Genomic DNA, 24,297 nt, shown 5'->3' on the forward strand with positions numbered 1-24,297 from the left:
GTCACTTTAACCCCTTCAATATTACCTGTGATTAGCACATATCTTCCCTCCCTATCCTTTATTTCTGAAAGTAACTCGAAAGAAATATTTTGTGATATTAGGGTAGCAACGCCTCGCCTGTGTCCTGATTTATATGATGAAAAGAACACTTTAGAGAAACCCATTCTCTTTAACTTTTCATGTTTTTTAACATTTAGATGCGTTTCCTGTAACATCACAATCTGTGCTTTCTCCTTTTTCATTTTACTTAATATTTTACTCCTTTTAGTTGGGTTCAGAACTCCATTAATGTTGAATGAAATAATTTTAACCTTAGATTTATCAGCCATATTCTTCTATGGGTGTTACTCCTGTTAGAACATCTCTTATGTTAACAGCATCCAATGTGACACACACTCCTGTAACTTTTTTGAAAAGTTTAACGTGAACACAACAAAACCAGAACAGAACAAAAAATGCTTTCCTAAGAGTGTTTTTGTACTTCTTACAGTTACTTGCTTCCAATATTGAGGCTCCTGTTAAATGAGCCTTTAAAGGGCTCATGATGTTTTTTGAGCTCCTGCAAAGGGTTATCCTGCTCCTAATGAGTGGGCCCTTCTGGATGACTGCTTTTTTAATGTCAGTTATCACTTACTCATGTTTTCCTGATTATTGAAAAACCCTCACATATATGAAGTAGGTATAATTTCAACAATTTAACTTTAGATTATATCGGTCACTTCTGAAGTTATATATATATAGAACCAAATATATTCGGCTTATCTGCATTGTCCAATATCCATTTATCGACGAGGAGATCTCCGTCTAAACCCCTGCAGTTTATCTTTGTACTGTGGCCGGGGACTCCGCTTCTCTTGAGGCTCTGCATCTGCCGCGTCTTTCCCTCCGGGGTGGCTGCGTCGCTCCCCGGCTGCTCGCCACGTCAATAGAAGCTGGATCTCCCGTTGATCTGGGTCGTTTGCGGCGGGTACAATGGTGACTGGATATCCACGAGAAGTCAGATCCTCTGTCGCCTCAGTTGCGTTGTGGTACAGGCGGGTGCCATCGTTGTAGAAAACCCTTAGTTTTGCCGGGTATGGAGTTTGGAATTGATCTTTTTTTCCTTCAGTCATTTTTTCGTCTCCGCGTATTCAGCACGTTGTTTGAGAATGGCAGGTGGGTAATCGTAATCCACGTAGAAGCGGATATCTTTGTAGAAAATCTCTTTTTTGCCAGGCTCTGCGGATCACCTCTTCTTTTAGCTTGTAACTTGAGAACTTGGCAATTATAGACCAAGGTTTCGCTTGCGAGTTGGTAGGTTTTGGTGCTAACGCTCTATGGGCTCTTTCAATCCTCATAACTGTGTCCTGTGGGAGCTCCAAAGACTGTATCAGTCATTTTTCAAAAAATCGGAGATGTCTTTACCTTCCGCTTCCTCCGGTATACCATATATGCGGATATTGTCTCTCCGCGCCCGTCCTTCTTGGTCTAGCAGTTTAGCTTCCATATTAGCCTGTCGTTGTGTTAGACGTTTTATCATCGTAGCTACGGCTTGTAAAGCTGATTCTGCTTCTTCAATCGTTCTTCCGCTGTTTCTAGTCTGTTGTTGGTTTTACAGAGCTCTTGTTTAATCTCTGTCAGATGTCGTTTATTATCTTGTCTGAAGTCTCTCAGTTCGTTCAATATGCTCTGCAAGCTAGCGTCTCCTGTTGGATCTTCCTCCCGGTAATCAGGGGTTGGACAGCTGCTTCGGCTAGCATTGCTTTGTGTCGTCCATTCCTCCATATTATCCGTCGAGACCAAAGTTTTCCTACTTCTTGTTGCTACCCTGTTTTCCATCACGCTTTAAATGGCATTTGTGAATATATTTGAGTTATTTGCAGGGTTATTTCGTAAAACCGTCAGGGAGCGTGCAGATCAGGCTGCCATCTTGAACCGGAAGTCATCTTGATCCAAGATTTAAGAAGCTGGCTTTTAACGACGACAGAGCAGTTGATGAAGCTCTTCAGAGAGTGACTGCAGCAGCATCAAGACCCAGCCAGCCAACCTTTCTGCCAGAGGGCCAAGAGGGAGAGAGGCAGCAGAGCACGAACAAGAGGAGCCACAAGCATCTGCTGTTTGAAGAACGAGCAAGCGGAGACGCTACAAGAAGGCATCCAAAGAGCCGACTCTTTTTATTGAGCCGAGCCAAAAGAGCCGGTCTCTAAAAAGAGCTGTAATTCCCATCACCGATTCCTGTACTTCGCACAGGTGAACAGAGACAAAGACATTCCTTCTCGCACACACAAACACACCTGCTTGAACAAACGGTAGTTTAGTTCTTTAGATAGATCATGAGTTAGGCTGCACTGTGTTTGTCCTTTACTTTATAAAGAAACATTATAAAATACACGTCAGTGTCTTTGGTGTTGCACAAGAGTGAATAATATGCACACTTCTTACTTGCCTATAACTCCAAAATCCTCCATCTTACTCACTGTTGTCATTCTGTATATATTTATTAATTTTAATTATTAGTCATTTACAACTTAACAGTTCTGAAGAAAGAATCCTTGGAAAGAAATCTGATTGTTCACTGCCTTCCATGTACAGAACATGGTATTCCATCGTGAAATGCTGTGTCAGATATTCACGTGAAAGGAACTAAAGTTGTTCAATAAAAGTTCAAACCCTGTTTCTCCAACGTTTTTAACCAAGTACCACCTCAAAAATAAATTAGGCTGTCCAAGTATTACCACTTAGACAACAGTACAAAACACAGTAGCGTAGCTACTTCAGCTACAGACAGTTCAGGTGGTGGTAGGTCCATGAACACAAATTACATCCACTTACAGTGTTGCTAGTTGGTATACACACACACACACAGCATGTACAAGTATGCTGTTGAGAACACACACAGATAAAAAAAAGATGAGTGTTTATTACAAGGAAGGTTAATATTCCACCCCCCCTCCCCATGGCCCCTGTCAGTCAAAATCATTGATAGCCTTGTTACCATTATTCTGAGAAATAACCTGTTTTTAATCCACACACTCACATTTGCTCTGTCATGCATACATTTATGTATGCAGAGTTCACTGCTATTTCCACCCTCAGTGTAACACAACTAAGCATCATTAGTAGTTCTTCCTCCATTCTTTTACCATTTGACTTTGTTCTGCTGATCATGGAGGTGACGACAGAAATAATTCTCATTGTTCTTACTTATCATTATTATCGCGTCATTATTTCTGCAGGCTGCACAGTGGTGCAGTGGTCAGCACTGTGCAGCCTCACAGCAAGAAGGTTCCGGGTTCGAGTCCCGGCTCGGGCACGGGATTTTTCTGTGTGGAGTCTGCATGTTCTCCCTGTTCCTGTGTGGGTTCTCTCTGGTACTCCAGCTTCCTCCCACCGTCCAAAGACATCAAGAGGGGACGAGGCTGATTGATACTCTAAATTGACCGTAGGTGTGACTGTGAGTGTGAATGGTTGTCTGTCTCTATGTGTTGGCCCTGAGATGGACTGGTGACCTGTCCAGGGTGAACCCTTCCTCTCGCCCGTAGATGCTGGGATAGGCTCCAGCCCCCGTGACCCTTAATAGAAAGGAATAAGCGGAAGACGATGATGGATGGATGGTTTATTTCTGCCATAATTATTTCTAGTAGTCGTATCATCTCATGACCAATGACTGTGGCTGATTCGGGGATTCACTCATTGTGTTGGGAGTCACTCATCTGGTGCAGGAAGATCCTGTGATCCAATCTCAATGTGCGTTTCGGTCATGTGGATCAGCGCTGCTGGAAACTGCAATGAACTGCGTTCCACGACATAGTGGCAGGATGTAAGATGCAGGTAAGAAGAGCGTACGTGGAGCACCATAACTAAGTGGCTGGCATGTGTACAGGAACATCTGCACCCAGTGGAGCTTTAGCCATTTTCTGAATGATGCTGCACATAGGGTCCATACACATGGCTGTTGACAGTAGCCAGTTGATTTGCAATTGCCTTACTTGGAGCCTACAGTTTTATTTTTTTTCCGGCTCCGACTGCCCCTAGAATGAAGAGGGACACATGATAGTTGACCAGTTTCTACTTTGAGGAATGTGGGATAACTCGCTGCAATATGCTTCAAGCCTTTCTGTTGACTTCCTTGAAATGCAGTGGTGCCATTGGCTGTCCTGACAGAGATGGTTTAGGCACAGAACCATGTGGATAGAGATGAAGAAAAACTCAGTCATAGCTATGCTCATCAGCATATTGTTTATTATGTAAAAATACTTCAAGAATGGGTGGTTAACACTGTTTCCTCACAGAGCAAAGGTTCTGAGTTTGAGTCCATCCAGGGTGAACCCGCCTCTCATCCAATGTCAGATGAGGTAGGCTCCAGCCACCCCACCCCCTCCCCTGGGAATGATGCGGCACATAGGGCTGTTGACAGTAGCCAGTTGATTTACAGTTGCCTTACTTGGAGCCTACAATTTTATGTTTTTTCCGGCTCCTTCTCCTGGATCCATGGGTGATTCCAAGCCTGCTCTGGTGTGAGGCGCTTCTTTGGATCATATCTAAATAAGAAGACACATGAGATTCTCAAAAATCAGTCCAACTGTGAAAGAAGTAACTCATGGAGACAAACTTGGAAGATTTACATTTGCACTTACGTCAGGCACTGCACAATGAAATCCAGAAAAGCAGAATCTTTACACATCAAGGCTTCATCCAGGGAGCTGCTTTGCTGGCTTATGGCGTCCATGTCAAGAGGAACACCCTGACGATCTGAATCACAATGACAAGACAAGTTCCAAGATCTTGTACAAAGTATGACAACATTTTCAACCCAATTATGAGTAAACGAGAGGACAGCAGTTAGAAGTCTTGAATCGTTCCACTCACCAAAAAAGTGGCATCTATTGGGTGCGTTGACCAGCAGCTCAGCAGGAGGGACACCCAGCAACTGAAAGATTTCACATTCAATACTGTTATACTGTATATCAAATATTTCTGCAGTTTAAAAAACTACAGTTATCAATAAATGTTACCTTCATTATACACTTGAAGTGTTGTCTCGTGTTACAGCCTTGAAAGAGACGTTCGCCACGAGAGAGCTCAGCCAATGTGCAACCCAGACTCCACATGTCAGTGGCAGGGCTGCACTTCTGCCCAAGAAGCATCTCTGGAGACATGTATGATAAAGTGAAGACTGTGTTTGGTTCTGTGGAGGAACGTGTAACAAATGCATTAGACAAGGGCCGTTTTACAAGGGCTGTGGTTTCAGTTGTTTGGAATATTGCACTTACTGTGTTCAATCATAGAGTAGCTCCCTCCAAAGTCAGCCACTGCTGCATTCTTACCACCTTGACTATTCCTCAACAGAATGTTTGCCTGATAAAAGGAGACATAGGTGGAGCATGAAATTGATGAAAGTACTGAGTGGAGTAATCTCATTCATTCCAAAAGCAAGTACTGTAGGATTCCTACCGGTTTCAAGTCACCGTGGATGATTCGTCTCTTTTTGAGCAAAGCCAGACACTTCAGCACATCTGCGGCATATTTTCTAATGTCCTTCTCACTGAGACCTCTCTTTTTGCTCCCATTCAGGGCATGAGCTAGGTCTTCTCTGAAAATGAGTGACAGACATGATAACATTCATTGAAATGTTTATCTTAGAAATATTTCAAGTGATTAAATCTTCAAGCCTCGTCATGAAAGAAAGTGAAAAACATGTATTAATGGGACTTACTGGAAAAGATCAAAAGCAATGCAGAGGTGATTGCGGAAGTAAAACTGTTCCTTCATGTGGACAATGTTGGCTGTGTTGTCCTCGTCCATCTTTTGAAGTGCTGTTAGCACATTTAGCTCACGTTGTGTAAGCTTAAGAACTCTGAAAAAAGATTATTCTTTATAATGTATGACTGCACTCTTCACAGACTTACATAAAGTATCAAAGTGATTTTTCAAATGGCGATTATCATTGCGCAGATGTTTTAAGTTACTATGTCAACATACAGCGTGTAGCTCTACTTATAGGTGACATGTATGCTATGGGTGTTTGGCAGTGTTTTACCTGTCTGTGTTTCGAATGACTTTGATGGCAAGCAGCTTCCCAGTCTTGTGATCCTTGCATTTGACAACTTGTCCAGAGTAGCCTTCTCCCAAGGTATCCAGTATCTCATAGCGGTAAGCCAAATGGTCACCGATAATCTGTTAATTGAGGGGTAATTCATTATTGATAAGGTAAACTGTTCATCATGTGTTGGAGCAGGTCCTATTTAACCAATCCAAGTTAGCTTCGGTTACACGTTAGCTGGGGCTAACGGTTACGAAAGGATTAGCAAATTTGTTGTCTTACTATCAAATGTGACTTGATACCCTCCACAATTTTTAGATCTGTTGTTTTTTGTTGTTTATGTTGTTGTTGCTGGTCAACCGTGATGCAACGACATAAGAATATTCGGTCAGACCTCCAATAGTTATGCAACTAAGCCGCCTCACACCATGAGCACGTTATCCGGCGAACATGGCCACCGTGTTAATATAATAAGTTGCTTCTACAATATTTCACACCACAAAACTAAGAAACTAAGGGCACTGAAATGGTTTCCATTTTGTCAGTACTTACAATTTCATAGCGTCCATCCTCAGAATCAAAGTCCGGTTTCATATGGCTGGATTTTTTGATCTTCTGTGAGTAGGCTTTCTTTCCTAAATACCACACCTCCTTGAAACCTTGTATTTCTTTCTGCTCATACTTGGTGAGGTACCAGGACTGTTTCTGTATAGCTGCACACAAGATAGACAGATCTCTCAGCTATTTGTTACCCATCACCATAAGAATATCCTTTAAGTTTTTAAACACTTGTGTTTTACAAAAAGAGGAAAAAACACAAGCAGCTCTTACCTTCGGTTGTCATGGGCCTATTTGGCACATTGGATGGCTCAGTGACATTCTTGACCTTCATGGGATTGGAGTTATTCTTGGTGGTTGACATCTTTTCCTGGATGCTCTGTTTCTGCTTTTCAAAAGATTAAATCATGATATTGAAAAAATATATTGCTAAGTATCATTCGAACATGGGTATATTTGTGGAGAAATACAAACAGGACAGACCTGAGCAGCAGGTTTTTGACAGATTTGCCTCTGGTTAACCACCTTCTGTTGACCCATGTTTTGCCCCTGGATTTTTTGAAGGGGTTTAGATGCAAGTGGTGGCACAGCTTCCTTCTTGACTCCCACATCTTTTCGGTTTGGGGGGACACGCCTCAAAGTGTCCATGCCCTTTTTCAGGGCACGATCATTCTGCAAGTTCAAACACAGGGCTGGTTTGTACCTGTTCATGCTGCCGTCCCAAATTCATCTTTGTTCACAAGTTCAGTTTATTCTGGCTACACTGGATTTATCACGACGTTAAACAGTAAAGAAAACATCAAACCCTTAAAACTATTGAAGCTCATCTGTCGTGGCTGAGCAATTGAGCTTCATTTTACAGTTCTCGAGGGCAGCATGGCTCAGAGGGAGAGTGGCTGTCTAGCAACCGAAGGGTCGCTGGTTTGAGCCTCACGTCTCCCGATGACCATGTCCAGGTATCCTTGAGCAAGATTCGGAACCCCTAATTGCTCCTGATGGCCTTACGAAAGACTGGCGACCCGTCCAGGGTGAAGCCGCCTCTCAACCAATGTCAGCTGAGCTAGGATCCATCCACCACTCAGACTTTTATCTGAGTTTTCCCTCATGATGGCACACAGCGTCATCTTAATGGTGGATTTCCCTTCTTGAAAGCTGTGTTTCAGCTTTACAAAAGATTAAATCATGATATTGAAAAAATATCTTGCTAAGTATCATTCTGACGTGGGTAAATTTGGAGAGAACCACGAATGGGACAGACCTGAGCAGCGGGTTTTTGGTAGATTTGCCTCTGGTTGACCACCTTCTGTTGACCCATGTTTGGCCTCTGGATTTTTTGAAGGGGTTTAGACGCAAGTGGTGGCACAGCTTCCTTCTTGACTCCCACATCTTTTCGGTTTGGGGGGACACGCCTCAAAGTGTCCATGCCTTTTCTCAGGGCACGATCATTCTGCAAGTTAAAACACAGGGCTGGTTTGTACCTGTTCATGCTGCCGTCCCAAATTCATCTTTGTTCACAAGTTCAGTTTATTCTGGCTACACTGGATTTATCACGACGTTAAACAGTAAAGAAAACATCAAACCCTTAAAACTATTGAAGCTCATCTGTCGTGGCTGAGCGATTGAGCTTCATTTTACAGTTCTCTAGGGCAGCATGGCTCAGAGGGAGAGTGGCTGTCTAGCTATCGAAGGGTCGCTGGTTTGAGCATCACGTCCCCCGGTGACCATGTCCAGGTATCCTTGAGCAAGATTCGGAACCCCTAATTGCTCCTGATGGCCCTACGACAGACTGGCGACCCGTCCAGGGTGAATCCACCTCTCAAACAATGTCAGCTGAGCTAGGATCCATCCACCACTCAGACTTTTATCTGAGTATTCCCTCATGATGGCACACAGCGTCATCTTAATGGTGGATTTCCCTTCTTGAAAGCTGTGTTTCAGCTTTACAAAAGATTAAATCATGATATTGAAAAAATATCTTGCTAAGTATCATTCTGACGTGGGTAAATTTGGAGAGAACCACGAATGGGACAGACCTGAGCAGCAGGTTTTTGGTAGATTTGCCTCTGGTTGACCACCTTCTGTTGACCCATGTTTGGCCTCTGGATTTTTTGCACCGTTTTAGATGCAAATGGTGGCACAGCTTCTTTCTTGACTCCCACATCTTTCTGGTTTGGGGGGACACGCCTCAAAGTGTCCATGCCTTTTCTCAGGGCACGATCATTCTGCAAGTTCAAACACAAATTCCATTTCTTCTGGCTACACTGTATTTATCACGAAGTTGAGCAGTAACAAAAACATCAAACCTTCAAAGTTTTTGTTGCTAATTTGTAATATAAGAGCTTTTGAGCCTGATATTACAGCTCCAAGCCATCATGTCAAAAGGCATCCTGAGTCTTTTCTTGACTCACTCTATCCTTTTTTCTATTTTATATATTTTACTGATAAACAAACCAAAAGCTCAACCAACTATCAAGCGCAACCATGATGCCCGGTCATTTAAATTACACAAAAGTAAAGTTTTTCACTCAGAGTATATTTGAAACAAAACAAGGCCCTGAACTCAGATTTCTAAGTATTAGCTCTGACTTTCATCTGAATGTGCCCAGATGTCACAGCACATCATCTCAGTGGTCGATTTCTTTTCCTGAATGCTCCATTCCTGTTTTTTACAGTATCTAACCATGAAGTTGAATACATCTCCTCCTAAATATCATTCTGATAAAGTGGGGCAAACCTGAACAGCAGGGTTTTGGCAGATTTCTCTCCGGGTCACAACCTTCTGCTGACCCATGTTACGCCTCTGTTGAATGTTATGCTTGGGCGTAGAGGCGAGTGGTGGCACAGCTCCATTCTTGCCTCTTCCATCTTTCTGGTCCATTCCCTTTTTTACAGTAGTGTTATTCTGGACTTGAAAACAGTGGGCTGGTTTATGCATCTTCATGCTGGTATCCTAAATTGATCTTTGTGCTTAAGCTCCATTTATTCAACCTACACTGTGATTCTAAGCAGTGAAGATAACTCAGAATCATCAAAGCTACTGACCTGGTTTTTCTGTCATCTTCAGTGTGACTGTCATCTCAGTCAGTGACAGACATCACCTGGTGAGCAGTCATCATCAATGACATCAGGATATTGGCTCAGCAATGTCTTGACTCCCTCCAAAGTTTTTAAATTTGACTGAAACTGAATTTGAAATGCCAGTGATTTCACCCTTGGAGCCCCAAGCTGATTTGGGGGTAATTTTACATCCTTTGCTTTTGAGCTCTTATCTTGGTCATTAAAACGATGTCAAGTCAATCTCTTCCTGCTACATCTTGTTTTTTGCAGGACAGTCTATGCTATCCAGATATGCCCTCAGTCCACTTGGTCCTACTTACACATATTTTATAAAAAAGATTGTTAAAAAAATGGGAGCTTAAGGTCTTGGAGAAAACACTGGACATCAGCTGATTTCTCTCTGTTATGGGAGGTAAATGTCAATTTCTCCTGACTTGTAAAAATATGCTCTCAAAATTACTAACACTGCTTTAGAGATGAAAAAGGTTCACAAAGACCTTTGATAGCCTAAGCTAGCCAGCTAGTTATCAAGACTAATTTCTTAGAAAATTAGGAGCTCCCCTCATGACCTGAATTTAACTTGTCTCATCTCAATTGCCAAATATGACCAGTTTATGTTCACTATATTTGAGTCTTTATCATTTTTACCTTTTTGTTTGTGGATGAACACGGGAGACTGACAGCTTTGTGATTAATTGAGCGATCTGGCTACAAATCATGTTATAGTGTCATGGTGTGGAGGCGAGGAATCGACCGGAAATGACAAAGGAAGTTCAACCAAAAAGTATTTAATTACATAAAAAAACATGAGAGTAGAAACAAGGGACTCAAAGTAGCAACTGAGGAACAAATACAAAACTTCAACAGGACTAAGTCCTGGATGCAGATCAAAGTAACTCCTAAAAGGGGGGACTTGAGTCAGGAGACTGGAACAGAGAGCGACAACAACAAGGACAAAAATCCAACAAGCACTGACAAACAATGGACTGACATTGGCAAAGGGAAACAGATTAAATACGCTGGGGCAAACAAGGCACAGGTGGCGCAGTCACACAGGTGAGACACAGGCCAGAACCCTCAGCTGTGGAGCAGGAGTAGTGCCCACCAGGACCCTCGGCGCCGGGAAAGGAATGGCGCCAGCCTGGACCCTCAGAAATGAAGCAGTAGTGGCGTCCGCCAACACAGGAGAGATGGCCGTTAGGACCCTCAGCATCGGAACAGGAACGGCAGGTGGTGGGACAGGAGTGGCGTCTGCCAGGACCCTCGGGGCCAGGAAAAATGCAGGTCAACACAGGTTGTGGGGCACTCTCAAAGGGTCGACTCGGCATTTCAACCCGCAGTGACCAACTCGCCAAGCGACCCGGGTGTTTAGCGGCTCAGCTTGGCTTGCCTGCAGTGTGAAAAAGGTAACCCGCGTCTTCTCAGGTTTCACACGACCTTACTGTCGCATCCCAATGTTGTCGCTGTGCTGCCAGTCAGGCTTGGCCTGGAGCTTCTTCGGCTCCCTTCCAGACGAGCTAAAAACTCCATCCTCCTTCGCTGCATTAGCGCTCAGACATTTTCCAAACTGCGCCGAGTTTGTATGCTTTCCAAAAGAGACATTATTGCGATGCACCCAACAACAACGCTAACGTTCAACTCAATGATGTCCATGTTGTCATTTGTTTACCTCTCAGTGTTCTGGCGCACGTTTATGTGCAATGATGATGCCAGCACCATGAGGTAAGACAGAGAAAAACACAGGCACGCAGCCCTCACAGTGGGAGTTCAGACCTGGGTCTTCTAGAAGCTTGAATGCGCCCTAATGCAGAGCAAACGCGGGTCTGAAAACCCGCTTTGACATGCGTGTGTGTGTGTGTGTCTCTCGCTCTCTTTTCTCTTCAAGCCGCATTTGACAGGTCAATATGTGTGGTAGGGCGGGGCGATATCAGGAAAACATGATGTGAGATTGACCGTTCAATATTGCGATGACGATATGACCTTTCGATAAATGTATTTTTTTTATATATATAAAATATCAAAGACATGAAATAAAAAGACGTTCCATTAAAGCATATCTTTCTGTTGTACTATTTACAGCTAGCATAGACCACAAATATTTAATAACCTATGCGCATTGAATGAAGAAATTGAACAGTTATTTTGAACCGACATGGGCTTTTATTTTTAACATTGAATATTGCAGGTGCACAAGGCTCAAACCTGACCGTTGGAAAATTCAAACAATTTCCAAGACTAACTAAAAGATATGTGGGAGAAAATATCAATAAAATAAATTTAACATGGCAACTGGCAAATTAAACATTTCTCCAGACCCACCTTTGTCATCATCTTGCTAAACAGGTGGCAATTACAGTACAATGATGGAGAAAACTTGTGTGTGTAATGTCGAACCACTAAATCAAGAGAAAGGGAGATTTATTCACACGTCTCTTATTTCAGGTTCTTGCACAGGAACACCAACATGTTCACTTTGCCATGTTTCAAGCAGGAGCGCTGACATGTATCCACATTCCCTGATGGGCAAAAGAGCCTTTCGGAGGGCGAACTCGTGGTTGCGGAGCCACGTTCGCTAAACTCACAGAAATGGATGGTTGCTGCAATCCTTTGTCATCATGCTGACTCTGTGTTGTCGGCTGTTTTGCGCCGTGGCTGTCTTTAAACTATTTTTGCACTTCTTTTTGGTGGTGTTTCAGGTGTTGATGATGGTCGTGTTTCCCCTCATAGTTGCCACGGCCGCCCCACATGTTTTTCACAGTACCTGGGCTTGTATGACATCATCTCGTTTGAACCCAGAATAGCTCCAAATGAGTGAGGAGCTATTTTTTTTTCGCCACCAGGTCCACGTCATTTTCCTTGCACTCGCTAGTTTTCTCTGCGTCTCCATCTTCAGCCATCATCCATATTACACGCCTGCCCTCGGCTCCACTAGCGTGCTAGTGTCCGCTATCACCACACACGCCATCTGTAACTGACACCACACCACCAAATAAGGTCATGGGTCAGCGCGGCTAATTTAACAGCGTCACATGTGGATGGTTCATTTTCGCAGCATGTGCAAATGAACTTCTCATCATGGACACATGACTTTGCCATGTGTCAATCGCACATTTTGATATCGAGATGTCGATTAAGATTCGATTAATCGCCCAGCCCTTATGTGTGGTGTCATCTCTGTGTCTACACTGAACAGAGGGGGGAGGGGTGGGAGTTGCACACACAGCACAATACACAGCAAGCACACAAACAGGAGGGAGGGAGAGAGAAAGAGAGCTGGGGCTACAACACAAACGGACTGGAAAGGTAAAATCTCATTTCAAGCTGGCTCCACAAACAACCTGCACAGGCACATGAGAACTGTTCATCCCGTGTAACCTGTTTGGAAGAGATGCTCTGAAGGTGGTGAAGCCCACTGTGGACAAAGTGACGGTGATAGTGGAGGTTTTCCACAGGAGCACAACAGCCACACGCAAGATCAAAGCTACCCAACTGCAGATGGGCATGCCTGAGCTGAAGCTCAAACAAGACTGTGTCACAAGGTAGAACTCCACCTTTCATACGATAAAACGGATTCTGGAGTCCAGGGACGCTGTCATCACTACCCTGGCTGTTACGAATGCATCAGTTGACCGTCTGAGCCAAGAGGAATGGGAGGTATTGCAGGAGGCATGCACTGTCCTGGAGCCTTTGAGCAGGTCGCTGTGGAGGTCAGTGCAGACGGGTGGAGAGTACGAATGTTATCACCTGATTATTATTATTAGAATTTGTTGTTGTTGTTGCATTATTGGTCTGAAAAGCAGATTAGACATGACCAGAAGTAAGAATATATATACTGCTAAATAAAACAAAGCATCATTTTGACACATATTGTTTACTCTTTTTCAGTGAAATGTTAATCCTGTGCAAAGGTCTGCAAAGAGTGACAGCTGAGCACCAGACCAGAGTAACCACAGGGAAAGTGACAGAGTTAGTGGCTGCTCTCTGTGCATCCATGTACAGAGAGTTCCACAGAATTGAATATACTGTTCTCTCAGAGCCCACCATTCTTGACCCAAGATTTAAGAAGCTGGCTTTTAACGACAACAGAGCAGTTGATGAAGCTCTTCAGAGAGTGACTGCAGCAGCATCAAGACCCAGCCAGCCAACCTTACTGCCAGAGGGCCAAGAGGGAGAGAGGCAGCAGAGCACGAACAAGAGGAGCCACAAGCATCTGCTGTTTGAAGAACGAGCAAGCGGAGACGCTACAAGAAGGCATCCAAAGAGCCGACTCTTTTTAGTGAGCCGAGCCAAAAGAGCCGGTCTCTAAAAAGAGCTGTAATTCCCATCACCGATTCCTGTACTTCGCGCAGGTGAACAGAGACAAAGACATTCCTTCTCGCACACACAAACACACCTGCTTGAACAAACGGTAGTTTAGTTCTTTAGATAGATCATGAGTTAGGCTGCACTGTGTTTGTCCTTTACTTTATAAAGAAACATTATAAAATACACGTCAGTGTCTTTGGTGTTGCACAAGAGTGAATAATATGCACACTTCTTACTTGCCTATAACTCCAAAATCCTCCAGCTTACTCACTGTTGTCATTCTGTATATATTTATTAATTTTAATTATTAGTCATTTACAACTTAACAGTTCTGAAGAAAGAATCCTTGGAAAGAAATCTGATTGTTCACTGCCTTCCATGTACAGAGCATGGTATTCCATCGTGAAATGCTGTGTCAGATATTCACGTGAAAGGAACTAAAGTTGTTCAATAAAAGTTCAAACCCTGTTTCTCCAACATTTTTAACCAAGTACCACCTGAAAAATAAATTAGGCTGTCCAAGTATGACCACTTAGACAACAGTGCAAAACACAGTAGCGTAGCGACTTCAGCTACAGACAGTTCAGGTGGTGGTAGGTCCATGAACACAAATTACATCCACTTACAGTGTTGCTAGTTGGTATACACACACACACACAGCATGTACAAGTATGCTGTTGAGAACACACACAGATAAAAAAAAGATGAGTGTTTATTACAAGGAAGGTTAATATTCCACCCCCCCTCCCCATGGCCCCTGTCAGTCAAAATCATTGATAGCCTTGTTACCATTATTCTGAGAAATAACCTGTTTTTAATCCACACACTCACATTTGCTCTGTCATGCATACATTTATGTATGCAGAGTTCACTGCTATTTCCACCCTCAGTGTAACACAACTAAGCATCATTAGTAGTTCTTCCTCCATTCTTTTACCATTTGACTTTGTTCTGCTGATCATGGAGGTGACGACAGAAATAATTCTCATTGTTCTTACTTATCATTATTATCGCGTCATTATTTCTGCAGGCTGCATGGTGGTGCAGTGGTCAGCACTGTGCAGCCTCACAGCAAGAAGGTTCCGGGTTCGAGTCCCGGCTCGGGCACGGGATTTTTCTGTGTGGAGTCTGCATGTTCTCCCTGTTCCTGTGTGGGTTCTCTCTGGTACTCCAGCTTCCTCCCACCGTCCAAAGACATCAAGAGGGGACGAGGCTGATTCATACTCTAAATTGACCGTAGGTGTGACTGTGAGTGTGAATGGTTGTCTGTCTCTATGTGTTGGCCCTGAGATGGACTGGTGACCTGTCCAGGGTGAACCCTTCCTCTCGCCCGTAGATGCTGGCATAGGCTCCAGCCCCCCCGTGACCCTTAATAGAAAGGAATAAGCGGAAGACGATGATGGATGGATGGATTATTTCTGCCATAATTATTTCTAGTAGTCGTATCATCTCATGACCAATGAGTGTGGCTGATTCGGGGATTCACTCATTGTGTTGGGAGTCACTCATCTGGTGCAGGAAGATCCTGTGATCCAATCTCAATGTGCGTTTAGGTCATGTGGATCAGCGCTGCTGGAAACTGCAATGAACTGCGTTCCGCGACATAGAGGCAGGATGTAAGATGCAGGTAAGAAGAGCGTACGTGGAGCACCATAACCAAGTGGCTGGCATGTGTACAGGAACATCTGCACCCAGTGGAGCTTGAGCCATTTTCTGAATGATGCTGCACATAGGGTCCATACACATGGCTGTTGACAGTAGCCAGTTGATTTGCAGTTGCCTTACTTGGAGCCTACAATTTTATTTTTTTCCCGGCTCCTTCTCCTGGATCCACGGGTGATTCAAAGCCTGCTCTGGTGTGAGGCGCTTCTTTGGATCATATCTAAATAAGAAGACACATGAGATTCTCAAAAATCAGTCCAACTGTGAAAGAAGTAACTCATGGAGACAAACTTGGAAGATTTACATTTGCACTTACGTCAGGCACTGCACAATGAAATCCAGAAAAGCAGAATCTTTACACATCAAGGCTTCATCCAGGGAGCTGCTTTGCTGCCTTATGGCGTCCATGTCAAGAGGAACACCCTGACGATCTGAATCACAATGACAGGACAAGTTCCAAGATCTTGTACAAAGTATGACAACATTTTCAACCCAATTATGAGTAAACGAGAGGACAGAAGTTAGAAGTCTTGAATCGTTCCACTCACCAAAAAAGTGGCATCTATTGGGTGTGTTGACCAGCAGCTCAGCAGGAGGGACACCCAGCAACTGAAAGATTTCACATTCAATACTGTTATACTGTATATCAAATATTTCTGCAGTTTAAAAAACTACAGTTATCAATAAATGTTACCTTCATTATACACTTGAAGTGTTGTCTCGTGTTACAGCCTTGAAAGAGACGTTCGCCACGAGAGAGCTCAACCAATGTGCAACCCAGACTCCACATGTCAGTGGCAGGGCTGCACTTCTGCCCAAGAAGCATCTCTGGAGACATGTATGATAAAGTGAAGACTGTGTTTGGTTCTGTGGAGGAACGTGTAACAAATGCATTAGACAAGGGCCGTTTTACAAGGGCTGTGGTTTCAGTTGTTTGGAATATTGCACTTACTGTGTTCAATCATATAGTAGCTCCCTCCAAAGTCAGCCACTGCTGCATTCTTACCACCTTGACTATTCCTCAACAGAATGTTTGCCTGATAAAAGGAGACATAGGTGGAGCATGAAATTGATGAAAGTACTGAGTGGAGTAATCTCATTCATTCCAAAAGCAAGTACTGTAGGACTCCTACCGGTTTCAAGTCACCGTGGATGATTCGTCTCTTTTTGAGCAAAGCCAGACACTTCAGCACATCTGCGGCATATTTTCTAATGTCCTTCTCACTGAGACCTCTCTTTTTGCTCCCATTCAGGGCATGAGCTAGGTCTTCTCTGAAAATGAGTGACAGACATGACAACATTCATTGAAATGTTTATCCTAGAAATATTTCAAGTGATTAAATCTACAAGCCTCGTCATGAAAGAAAGTGAAAAACATGTATTAATGGGACTTACTGGAAAAGATCAAAAGCAATGCAGAGGTGATTGCGGAAGTGAAAATGTTCCTTCATGTGGACAATGTTGGCTTTGTTGTCCTTGTCCATCTTTCGCAGTTCTGTTAGCATATGGAGCTCACATTCTGCAACCTTAACAACGCTGAAAGAAATGATGACTATGTGTAACTGCACTCTATCAGGACTTCTAAGAAGTATGAGGAGGACTTTTTAATGGCGATTATCATTGCGCAGATGTTTTACGTTACAATGTCAACATACAGTGTGTAGCTCTACTTATAGGTGACATGTATGCTATGTGTTGTTTGGCAGTGTTTTACCTGTCTGTGTTTCGAATGACTTTGATGGCAAGCAGCTTCCCAGTCTTGTGATCCTTGCATTTGACGGCTTGCCCAGAGTAGCCTTTTCCCAAGACCTCCAGGATCTCAAAGCGGTAAGCCAAATGGTCACCGATCACCTGTTGATTGAGGGGTTATTCATTATTGATAAGGTAAACTGCTCATCGTGTGTGGTCAACTGCTTTTGTATATTAAGCATTAGGTTAAGGTTTAGCTGTGACCAACGGTTGCGAATGGATTATCAAATATGTTGAATAATTGGCCAGATTTTCAACAATAATCCAACTCAGTGCCAGAGTTTGATCCAGCATTCTCGCCTCCCACCAAGAACATGATGCCAGGGGACCACTGGCCACCGTGTTAATACGGTCAGTTGCTTCTACAACACTTGAGTCTACAAAGCACTATGAATTGCCCTGTGTATGATGGTCCTATACAAATAAATTTGCCTTGCCTTGTCTTACAAAGTGACAAATTTAGGACATCAAACTTGTTTTTATCTCCAGAGTACTTACAGTTTTGTAGTGTCCATCCCCATCATTCATATGGCTGATTTCTTTAATCTTCTTGGCGTAGGCCTCTTTTCCTGAATACCACACCTCTTTGTGACCTTGTATTTCCTTCTGCTCATACTTTGTCAGGTACCAGGTCTGTTTCCGTATCGCTGCAGATGAAGTCAACAGATCACTCAGATATTTGTTTCTTATCATTGTCACAAGGCGATCAATTAAGTTTGAAAAAGAGCAAAAACCCAAGAAGCTCTTACCATCAGCTGTCATAGGCCGCTTTGGGACACCCGATATCTCTGTTACCTTCTGCCCCTTCATGCAATTGGAGTCATTCTTGGTGGGACAGACCTGAGCAGCAGGTTTTTGGTAGAATCGATTCTGGTTTGCAACCTTCTGTTGGCCCATGTTACACCTCTGTTGGATCTTTTGCATGGGATTTAAGGCGAGTGGCGACACAGCTTCCTTCTTCTCTTTCACATCTTTCCGGTTTGGGGGGAAATGCTCCACACAGACATTGCCCTTTTTTTGGGTAGGATCATTCTGGAGATTAAAACAGGACTGGTTTGAATGTGTTCATGCTGTTGTCCCAAGTTCATCTCGTGCATAAGCTCCATTAATTCTTGCTGCATTGTATTTACCACAAAGTAAACATTTTTATATTTCCTACATTTAAAATTCAAACAGAGCTCAATTAACCACCACCAGTGGCCAGGGTACGAGCTCAGCCAAATCTCACGAAAATAACATTTACAACTGATTCCATTTGAAACAAGTGCAGATCCCCAGGGCTCCAGTTTCATCATTGACTTTGATCTCTGAGTTTGCCCTGATGATGTCACAGAGCATCACCTTGGTGGTGTGAATGCGCCATTTCTGCTTTTCACAGGATTAAGTAATGGCATTGAAAACATTTCCTGCAAAATCTTATTCTGAGATGGGTACATTTGTAAAGAAACACTTGAGGGACGTACCCGAGCAGCAGGTTTTTGGCAGGTTTGTTTCTGGCGCACAACCTTCTGTTTGTCCATGTTAAACTCATCTTGGATGATTTGAACGGATTTAGAGAGAAGTGCCTTCGCCTTTCCTGCATCTTTTTCACAGGGTGGGAAACTCTCCAAACAAATCTTGCCTTTTCTTTGGGTATGATCATTCTGGAAGTTAAAACAGAGAGCCACCTCGTAAATGTTTACGTTTTTGTCCCGTAAGTCTTTGCTGCGAGTTTGTCTTTGTTCATTTATGCTGGCAACTGTGATTATCGCAGCCGCATAAAAGCAGTAGAAAGCATCAGAACATCAAAGCTATTGAGGCTAGCCTGATACTTCAGTAGTAGTCATCTTAGAGCTTGTTAGCATCATGACACAGCTGCATCTCAAAGGTCATCCAGAAGCAATCAGTCAATCAGTCAGTCAGTCGAGAATGAGCTCAGCAGTAATCATTGAATTATGCAACCTGTAACTGATTTGACAGTGATTCATATTTTTAGTGAAAGACATACTGATACCTGAACTACAGCGGCCTGAATAGAAACTCTGCGTGTGTCTGGAAACATGGCATGATCCATAGCAAACATGATGTTATCGTCACCGTCGTATGTCAAAAAACTACTCAGGCAGTTATTTTGAGAAGGTGATGATATAAATATTTGACCTCATAGCATCCCAGTTACAGGTCAGACTCCAGTGTTCTTTGTTCTTTCATCTCAGTCAGACGGACTGAGACGGGACCTCAGTGGCTGACATCACTGACATCGAGATTTGGACTCGGCAATGTTTTAATTTTAACTGAAATTTAGAATTTCAGTGATTTAAACGGCAAAATGAGTTGGTTTGAACAGTACACAGCACCAAAAAAAACCACGATATGGATACTATGTTTCATTTTATGTGATTGGAAGCATATGTGGGCAGCACGGTGGTGCAGTGGTCAGCACTGCCGCCTCACAGCAAGAAGGTTCCAGGTTCGAGTCCAGGTTCGAGTCCCGGCTCGGGCACGGGATCTTTCTGTGTGGAGTTTGCATGTTCTCCCTGTTCCTGTTCCTGTTCTCTCTGGTACTCCAGCTTCCTCCCACAGTCCAAAGACATCAAGAGGGGACGAGGCTGATTGATACTCTAAATTGACTGTAGGCGTGGCTGTGAGTGTGAATGGTTGTCTGTCTCTATGTGTTGGCCCTGTGATGGACTGGCGACCTGTCCAGGGTGAACCCCGCCTCTCGTCCGTAGACGTTGGGATAGGCTCCAGCCCCCCCACGATCCTTAATGTAGGAATAAGCGGAAGACAATGGATGGATGGATGGGAAGCATATGATCAGGTATAACACAATATTTGAAAAGGCCAAAGGAATAGATTAGCAATCAATCAAGTGTCTAAAGTGGTGACATATTAACAAAAGGTGACCCTCACCAGCCAGCTCCCTCCCCTGCATCTGGGGGCAACCGAAGAAGGTCCAGTTCTTGATAATTAAATAACTGCGCTGCATTTTAAATAAATCCAAAGAGTGTGTTTTTGTCGGCATTTGTATCCACAGGAAGCTTTTAGAGAGTGAACATGATCCAATTTGGAAGTTTAAATCACATCTATTCAACCACTTATACTGCTAAGGGTTGCGGGCTGGAGCCTATCCCAGCATCCTTCAAGCATGAGGCGGGGTTCACTCTGGATGTGATTGCCAGTCCATCACAGGACCAACACATAGAGACAGACAACCATTCACACTCACAGTCACACCTACGGTCAATTTAGAGTATCAATCAGCCTCGTCCCCTCTTGATGTCTTTGGACTGTGGGAGGAAGCTGGAGTACCAGAGAGAACCCACACAGGAACAGGGAGAACATGGAGACTCACACAGAAAGATCCTGCGCCTGAGCCGGGACTCGAACCCAGAACCTTCTTGCTGTGAGGCGACAGTGCTGACCACTGAACCATGATGGCGCCCTGGAGTCATTATATTTCAATGAAATTCTTCCACCACATTTAACCCATCCTTTCCTGAACAGTGAGCCCAGGGACCAACTTTCTACTGGTATACTAACTTCCTAATAGACATGTCTTTTGTTGGCGTATTTATCCAGGTCGTGATGTTTGCATTTCTGAATCAGACTGTCACCTTAAATGTGTGCAAGTTGTTTTTATGACTTTCCAAATTACACATAAATCACTGTACACATTTATAAATCTTTTTCATCTACAGGTCATGAAACCCATTTGGGATCATTATGAGTCTATTCTGCATATTCCACTAGCATAGTTTGCTTATAATTAGATTGCTTACGATCCCTTTTATCACAATGGAGAGTGACTGAAACAAAAACAGTAATGGAGGTCGGAGAAAAATCACACAACTTTTCACATGATTTATGAACTCGGTAAATGTTTTTCAAGCACCCTGGTGAGGCCATAGAGAAATCTGTGTGTTGGTATAGAAAAAAACTTTATTTTGTGGCTTCACAATATCACTTATTCCCTCAATTTCGCTATTTTGAGGCTGTGAGATAGAACTAACTTCCTCAGCTTAATTAATTCATGCCTCAATATAGAACTTGTTCTCCATTCTAAATAGGAATAAACAAAGTTACATCTCGTAACTTGTGATTGTAAGTGGGTCTCAACTTTTTTTGGTCTCAAGATTGTTTGGTCACATGGTGGCCTCACCATCATTCATGGGGCACAATCTCAATGCAGTGACTGCATCCAAACTTGAGGCTTCAAACTGTCCAAAAAAAAAAGAAAAAAGAATGACATCTCACAAGTTATAACCACCTCATTTTATACAGTCCATGACTAGGACAATCACAACATTGAATGAATGCAGGAATCCTCAGCTGAAACTACACTGCCTGTTATTATGAAAAATTGCCAGTAGCATCTGGATTATTATCATTCAATATTTCATCCTGAGAAATGCAAATATGAGGTTTTAGTTACATAACCATCATATTTCTCTGAATACACTGTTTGCATGACGCAATATTTTTTACCGAGTAGGGCCCAATGAGTCCACCGAACTGCCTGCGTGTTTTATTTTCGAAAAAGACCAGAAAAGTCCTGAAAAGGCTGTTAGTGTCTTCTTTTCACAGAAAGAGGACATCTGATTGCAAAACAGATATAACAGACACCAGAGAAGACTGAGCAGTGGCAGTTCAGCAGAGTAGGCATCCAGTAGTGATACTTCTGGTCAACCCGCTCAACATTAGTCTGGCTGTGAGCTCCCTCTGCAGGGCTGGAGTGTGGAGTGCTGCTGGTGATGTTTCTGTAAAACTGCTGCAGCTGTGTGAGGACGAGTAATCATTTGTCGTCGGTCCAGCAGTTTGGTCATCTGGTGCTTACTGCCAGCCTTTATCGTGGGTGAGTCCATATCTGCACTGAGAGACAGAGGGAATGTCTTTAGAATGCCTTTGCATGAATAGTAAAGCATCTGTAATTAATGTTGTAAAAAAACAGATTATCTTGTTGAGTTTTTTTTTTTTTTTGTTCACAGCTCTTCAGAAAACCTCTCTCAACACACACTGTACACCTTCTGCTATACAGACTCAGGTGGCAGAGAGTTTCGCTTTCTCACAGTTACCGAGGCAGACAGTTAAAACAAGGATTGTCTGAGGCAGCTGAACAAAAATACACCTACAAACACAACATACATGTATAACTAACAAACTATAGCTGTGTTGCTCCATAATTACCAGCTGTATAAAGCCACTTCAGTATGTCCTCAAGTGAAAGGTAAATTTGTGTCACCACGATGCTTTCCGTCAGCCATTGGCTCTGTATGATTTACTTCTATTGTTTTATGTTTCATCATCTTATATCTTTCATTACATAACGTTCGGGGATGGGCACTGGAAACAGCTACAAATCCTGCAACGTACTGCATTGAATAACCTGCAATACCGTTTTCACATTTCATCTGTACCTATTCAGTAAACATTAAACTAAATATAAATGGTGTTAAACTGTAAAAACGGCTTATTACTATTCAGTCCCATTATTCTGAAGAGTTGGATTTTAAATCACTCTTCCCTCCGTTTTGTCGTTTTTAAACTCATTATAAAACCGTGTTTAATTCTGAACTTAAATAAAGTTAAATAAAATACTGATTTTAAAATAATGAAGGTCAAGCTGCACCAAATATTTTATGAGAAAGAGTAAAACAAAAAAAAGGCGTAAAATATTTTTTCCAAAACACTTTGATATACAATAGTATACTCAATAGTCTACTAAAGCCGTACCATGACTCCGTGAGCCCTGAAACCAGGTTACTTCTTGTAGGTGGGTGGGGTTTACATGGGGGTGATGGCATTATCTGGTTGTTGAGTGTCAGGTCTGTGTTTGCAGTGATTGCAGCTGACCCAGAGTGGCGCCCTCCACTGCTGCAAAGAGGGAAGTGTCCTGAACTGGTCTGGTTGAGTCGAAGCCTTTGTTTACGGAGTCCTGGCAGCCGTTTCACACCAGAAGCTGCTGTGGCACTGAGAGGAGGAGGAGGAGGAGGAGGAGGAGGAGAAGGACGGAGCGTGGTGTCTGGAGACAGGGACAGTCGAGCTGCATCAATCAACAAGGATTCTGAAAACAAAATGTATCAATAATATAGGCTCAAAAAAGGATCAGATGCTTCTGCTAGTCTTTACAAACTACTGAATATAACGCTTCTTGTTTCCAACGGGCACATTGCAATCAGATTTTCTATTTCTTTGTCTTGTTTGAAAAGAGGAACACTGTTAGTATTCACCTGGGTAAAGAGACTGGAAAGATGAATCTGGTGAGGAGGTAACTAGGCTGTCTTCGCTGTAATCTTCATCACTAAGGTCATTCCTTGTATCACCACAGCCTTCCTCATCATCTCCTTCCTCATCGCTATACTTAATAGCCAGTACTTGCGGTAATCTTTCTGTCTTTAATGCCTGCAGACGTCTGGAAAACATGAACATAAAGTCAGTAAGATGCCAGAAGAGTCATAAAGAGACGTATAGAATCCATCCATCCATCCATCCATTTTCTACTGCTTATCCCGTTAAGGGTCGCGGGGCCAACACATAGAGACAATCAACCATTCACACTCACAGTCACACCTACGGTCAGTTTAGAGTATCAATCAGCCTCGTCCCCTCTTGATGTCTTTGGACTGTGGGAGGAAGCTGGAGTACCAGAGAGAACCCACACAGGAACAGGGAGAACATGCAGACTCACACAGAAAGATCCTGTCCCCAAACCCGGAACCTTCTCACTGTGAGGCGACATTGCTGACCACTGCACCACCGTGCCGCCCGATGTATATAATATGCTATGTTATTGTTACTGTTATGTTATATATGTAAACCACTAGGGCCTGGGTGAAATACAAAACCATAGTAAGGGAGTGAAATGTATCTCAATTAATCTAAACGTGGCCTACTACACACACACACACACACACACACACACACACACACATCTACAGGATGGACTCTTCAAGTGTGTACTAACT

At 43.1% G+C, this 24,297-nt stretch overlaps 3 protein-coding genes across 12 annotated transcripts in view; all 3 read right to left on the reverse strand.

The window, feature by feature from the left end:
* Positions 1 to 2,949: 2,949 nt before the first annotated feature.
* Positions 2,950 to 9,572, reverse strand: LOC147258484 (dual specificity tyrosine-phosphorylation-regulated kinase 4-like). Of its 4 annotated transcripts, XM_086208351.1 has the most exons (14): positions 9,315 to 9,572; positions 8,614 to 8,802; positions 7,839 to 8,027; positions 7,064 to 7,252; positions 6,854 to 6,968; positions 6,575 to 6,735; positions 6,020 to 6,156; positions 5,696 to 5,836; positions 5,434 to 5,572; positions 5,253 to 5,337; positions 4,995 to 5,167; positions 4,849 to 4,909; positions 4,617 to 4,731; positions 2,950 to 4,520 (listed from the first exon to the last, which is right to left on the reverse strand). In XM_086208351.1, exons 1-14 carry the CDS (start codon positions 9,519 to 9,521, stop codon positions 4,439 to 4,441), a joined length of 1,983 nt encoding a protein of 660 aa, XP_086064477.1. In that variant the 5' UTR covers positions 9,522 to 9,572; the 3' UTR covers positions 2,950 to 4,438. The 4 variants fall into 4 exon arrangements, with proteins under 4 accessions (XP_086064477.1, XP_086064476.1, XP_086064475.1 ...); XM_086208350.1 differs by having other exon boundaries at positions 4,617 to 4,909; positions 6,854 to 6,965; XM_086208349.1 differs by having other exon boundaries at positions 4,617 to 4,909.
* A 5,151-nt stretch (positions 9,573 to 14,723) lies between these two features.
* On the reverse strand, positions 14,724 to 19,458 carry LOC147258485 (dual specificity tyrosine-phosphorylation-regulated kinase 4-like). Of its 2 annotated transcripts, XM_086207703.1 has the most exons (12): positions 19,347 to 19,458; positions 18,817 to 18,996; positions 18,103 to 18,385; positions 17,852 to 18,000; positions 17,319 to 17,455; positions 17,000 to 17,140; positions 16,738 to 16,876; positions 16,557 to 16,641; positions 16,299 to 16,471; positions 16,153 to 16,213; positions 15,921 to 16,035; positions 14,724 to 15,824 (listed from the first exon to the last, which is right to left on the reverse strand). In XM_086207703.1, exons 1-12 carry the CDS (start codon positions 19,413 to 19,415, stop codon positions 15,743 to 15,745), a joined length of 1,614 nt encoding a protein of 537 aa, XP_086063829.1. In that variant the 5' UTR covers positions 19,416 to 19,458; the 3' UTR covers positions 14,724 to 15,742. The 2 variants fall into 2 exon arrangements, with proteins under 2 accessions (XP_086063829.1, XP_086063828.1); XM_086207702.1 differs by having other exon boundaries at positions 15,921 to 16,213.
* Positions 19,459 to 21,159: 1,701 nt separating this feature from the next.
* lrrc56 (leucine rich repeat containing 56) overlaps positions 21,160 to 24,297 on the reverse strand; it is a 19,027-nt gene continuing 15,889 nt past the window's right edge. For 2 of the 6 annotated variants that reach the window (XM_086208354.1, XM_086208353.1), the window contains exons 11-13: positions 23,563 to 23,744; positions 23,066 to 23,396; positions 21,163 to 22,204 (exon numbers count right to left, since the gene is read on the reverse strand). In XM_086208354.1, the coding sequence (XP_086064480.1) occupies positions 22,033 to 22,204; positions 23,066 to 23,396; positions 23,563 to 23,744 (685 nt within the window). In that variant the 3' untranslated portion in view covers positions 21,163 to 22,032. Of the gene's footprint in view, positions 22,205 to 23,065; positions 23,397 to 23,562; positions 23,745 to 24,297 lie in introns of all 6 variants that reach the window. The other 4 variants (XM_086208356.1, XM_086208355.1, XM_086208358.1 and 1 more) reach the window with 4 other exon arrangements.

Source organism: Aulostomus chinensis, chromosome 7, assembly GCF_037954235.1.
Source record: "Aulostomus chinensis isolate RoL2024-O1b breed Wild chromosome 7, RoL_Achi_v1.0, whole genome shotgun sequence".
Classification (NCBI taxonomy): Eukaryota; Metazoa; Chordata; class Actinopteri; order Syngnathiformes; family Aulostomidae; genus Aulostomus; species Aulostomus chinensis.

Coding starts and splice junctions, on each gene's coding strand:
- LOC147258485 (XM_086207702.1), bottom strand. CDS start 19,415: ATGTTTGCTATGGATCATGCCATGTTTCCAGACACACGCAGAGTTTCT. Junction 18,001..18,102: donor GCGGCCTATGACAGCTGATG/GTAAGAGCTTCT, acceptor CTTCATCTGCAG/CGATACGGAAACAGACCTGG. Junction 15,825..15,920: donor TTCATTGTGCAGTGCCTGAC/GTAAGTGCAAAT, acceptor CTTCTTATTTAG/ATATGATCCAAAGAAGCGCC.
- LOC147258484 (XM_086208349.1), bottom strand. CDS start 9,521: ATGAAGATGCATAAACCAGCCCACTGTTTTCAAGTCCAGAATAACACT. Junction 6,969..7,063: donor GTCAAAAACCTGCTGCTCAG/GTCTGTCCTGTT, acceptor TCTTTTGAAAAG/CAGAAACAGAGCATCCAGGA. Junction 4,910..4,994: donor ACTTCAAGTGTATAATGAAG/GTAACATTTATT, acceptor GAAATCTTTCAG/TTGCTGGGTGTCCCTCCTGC.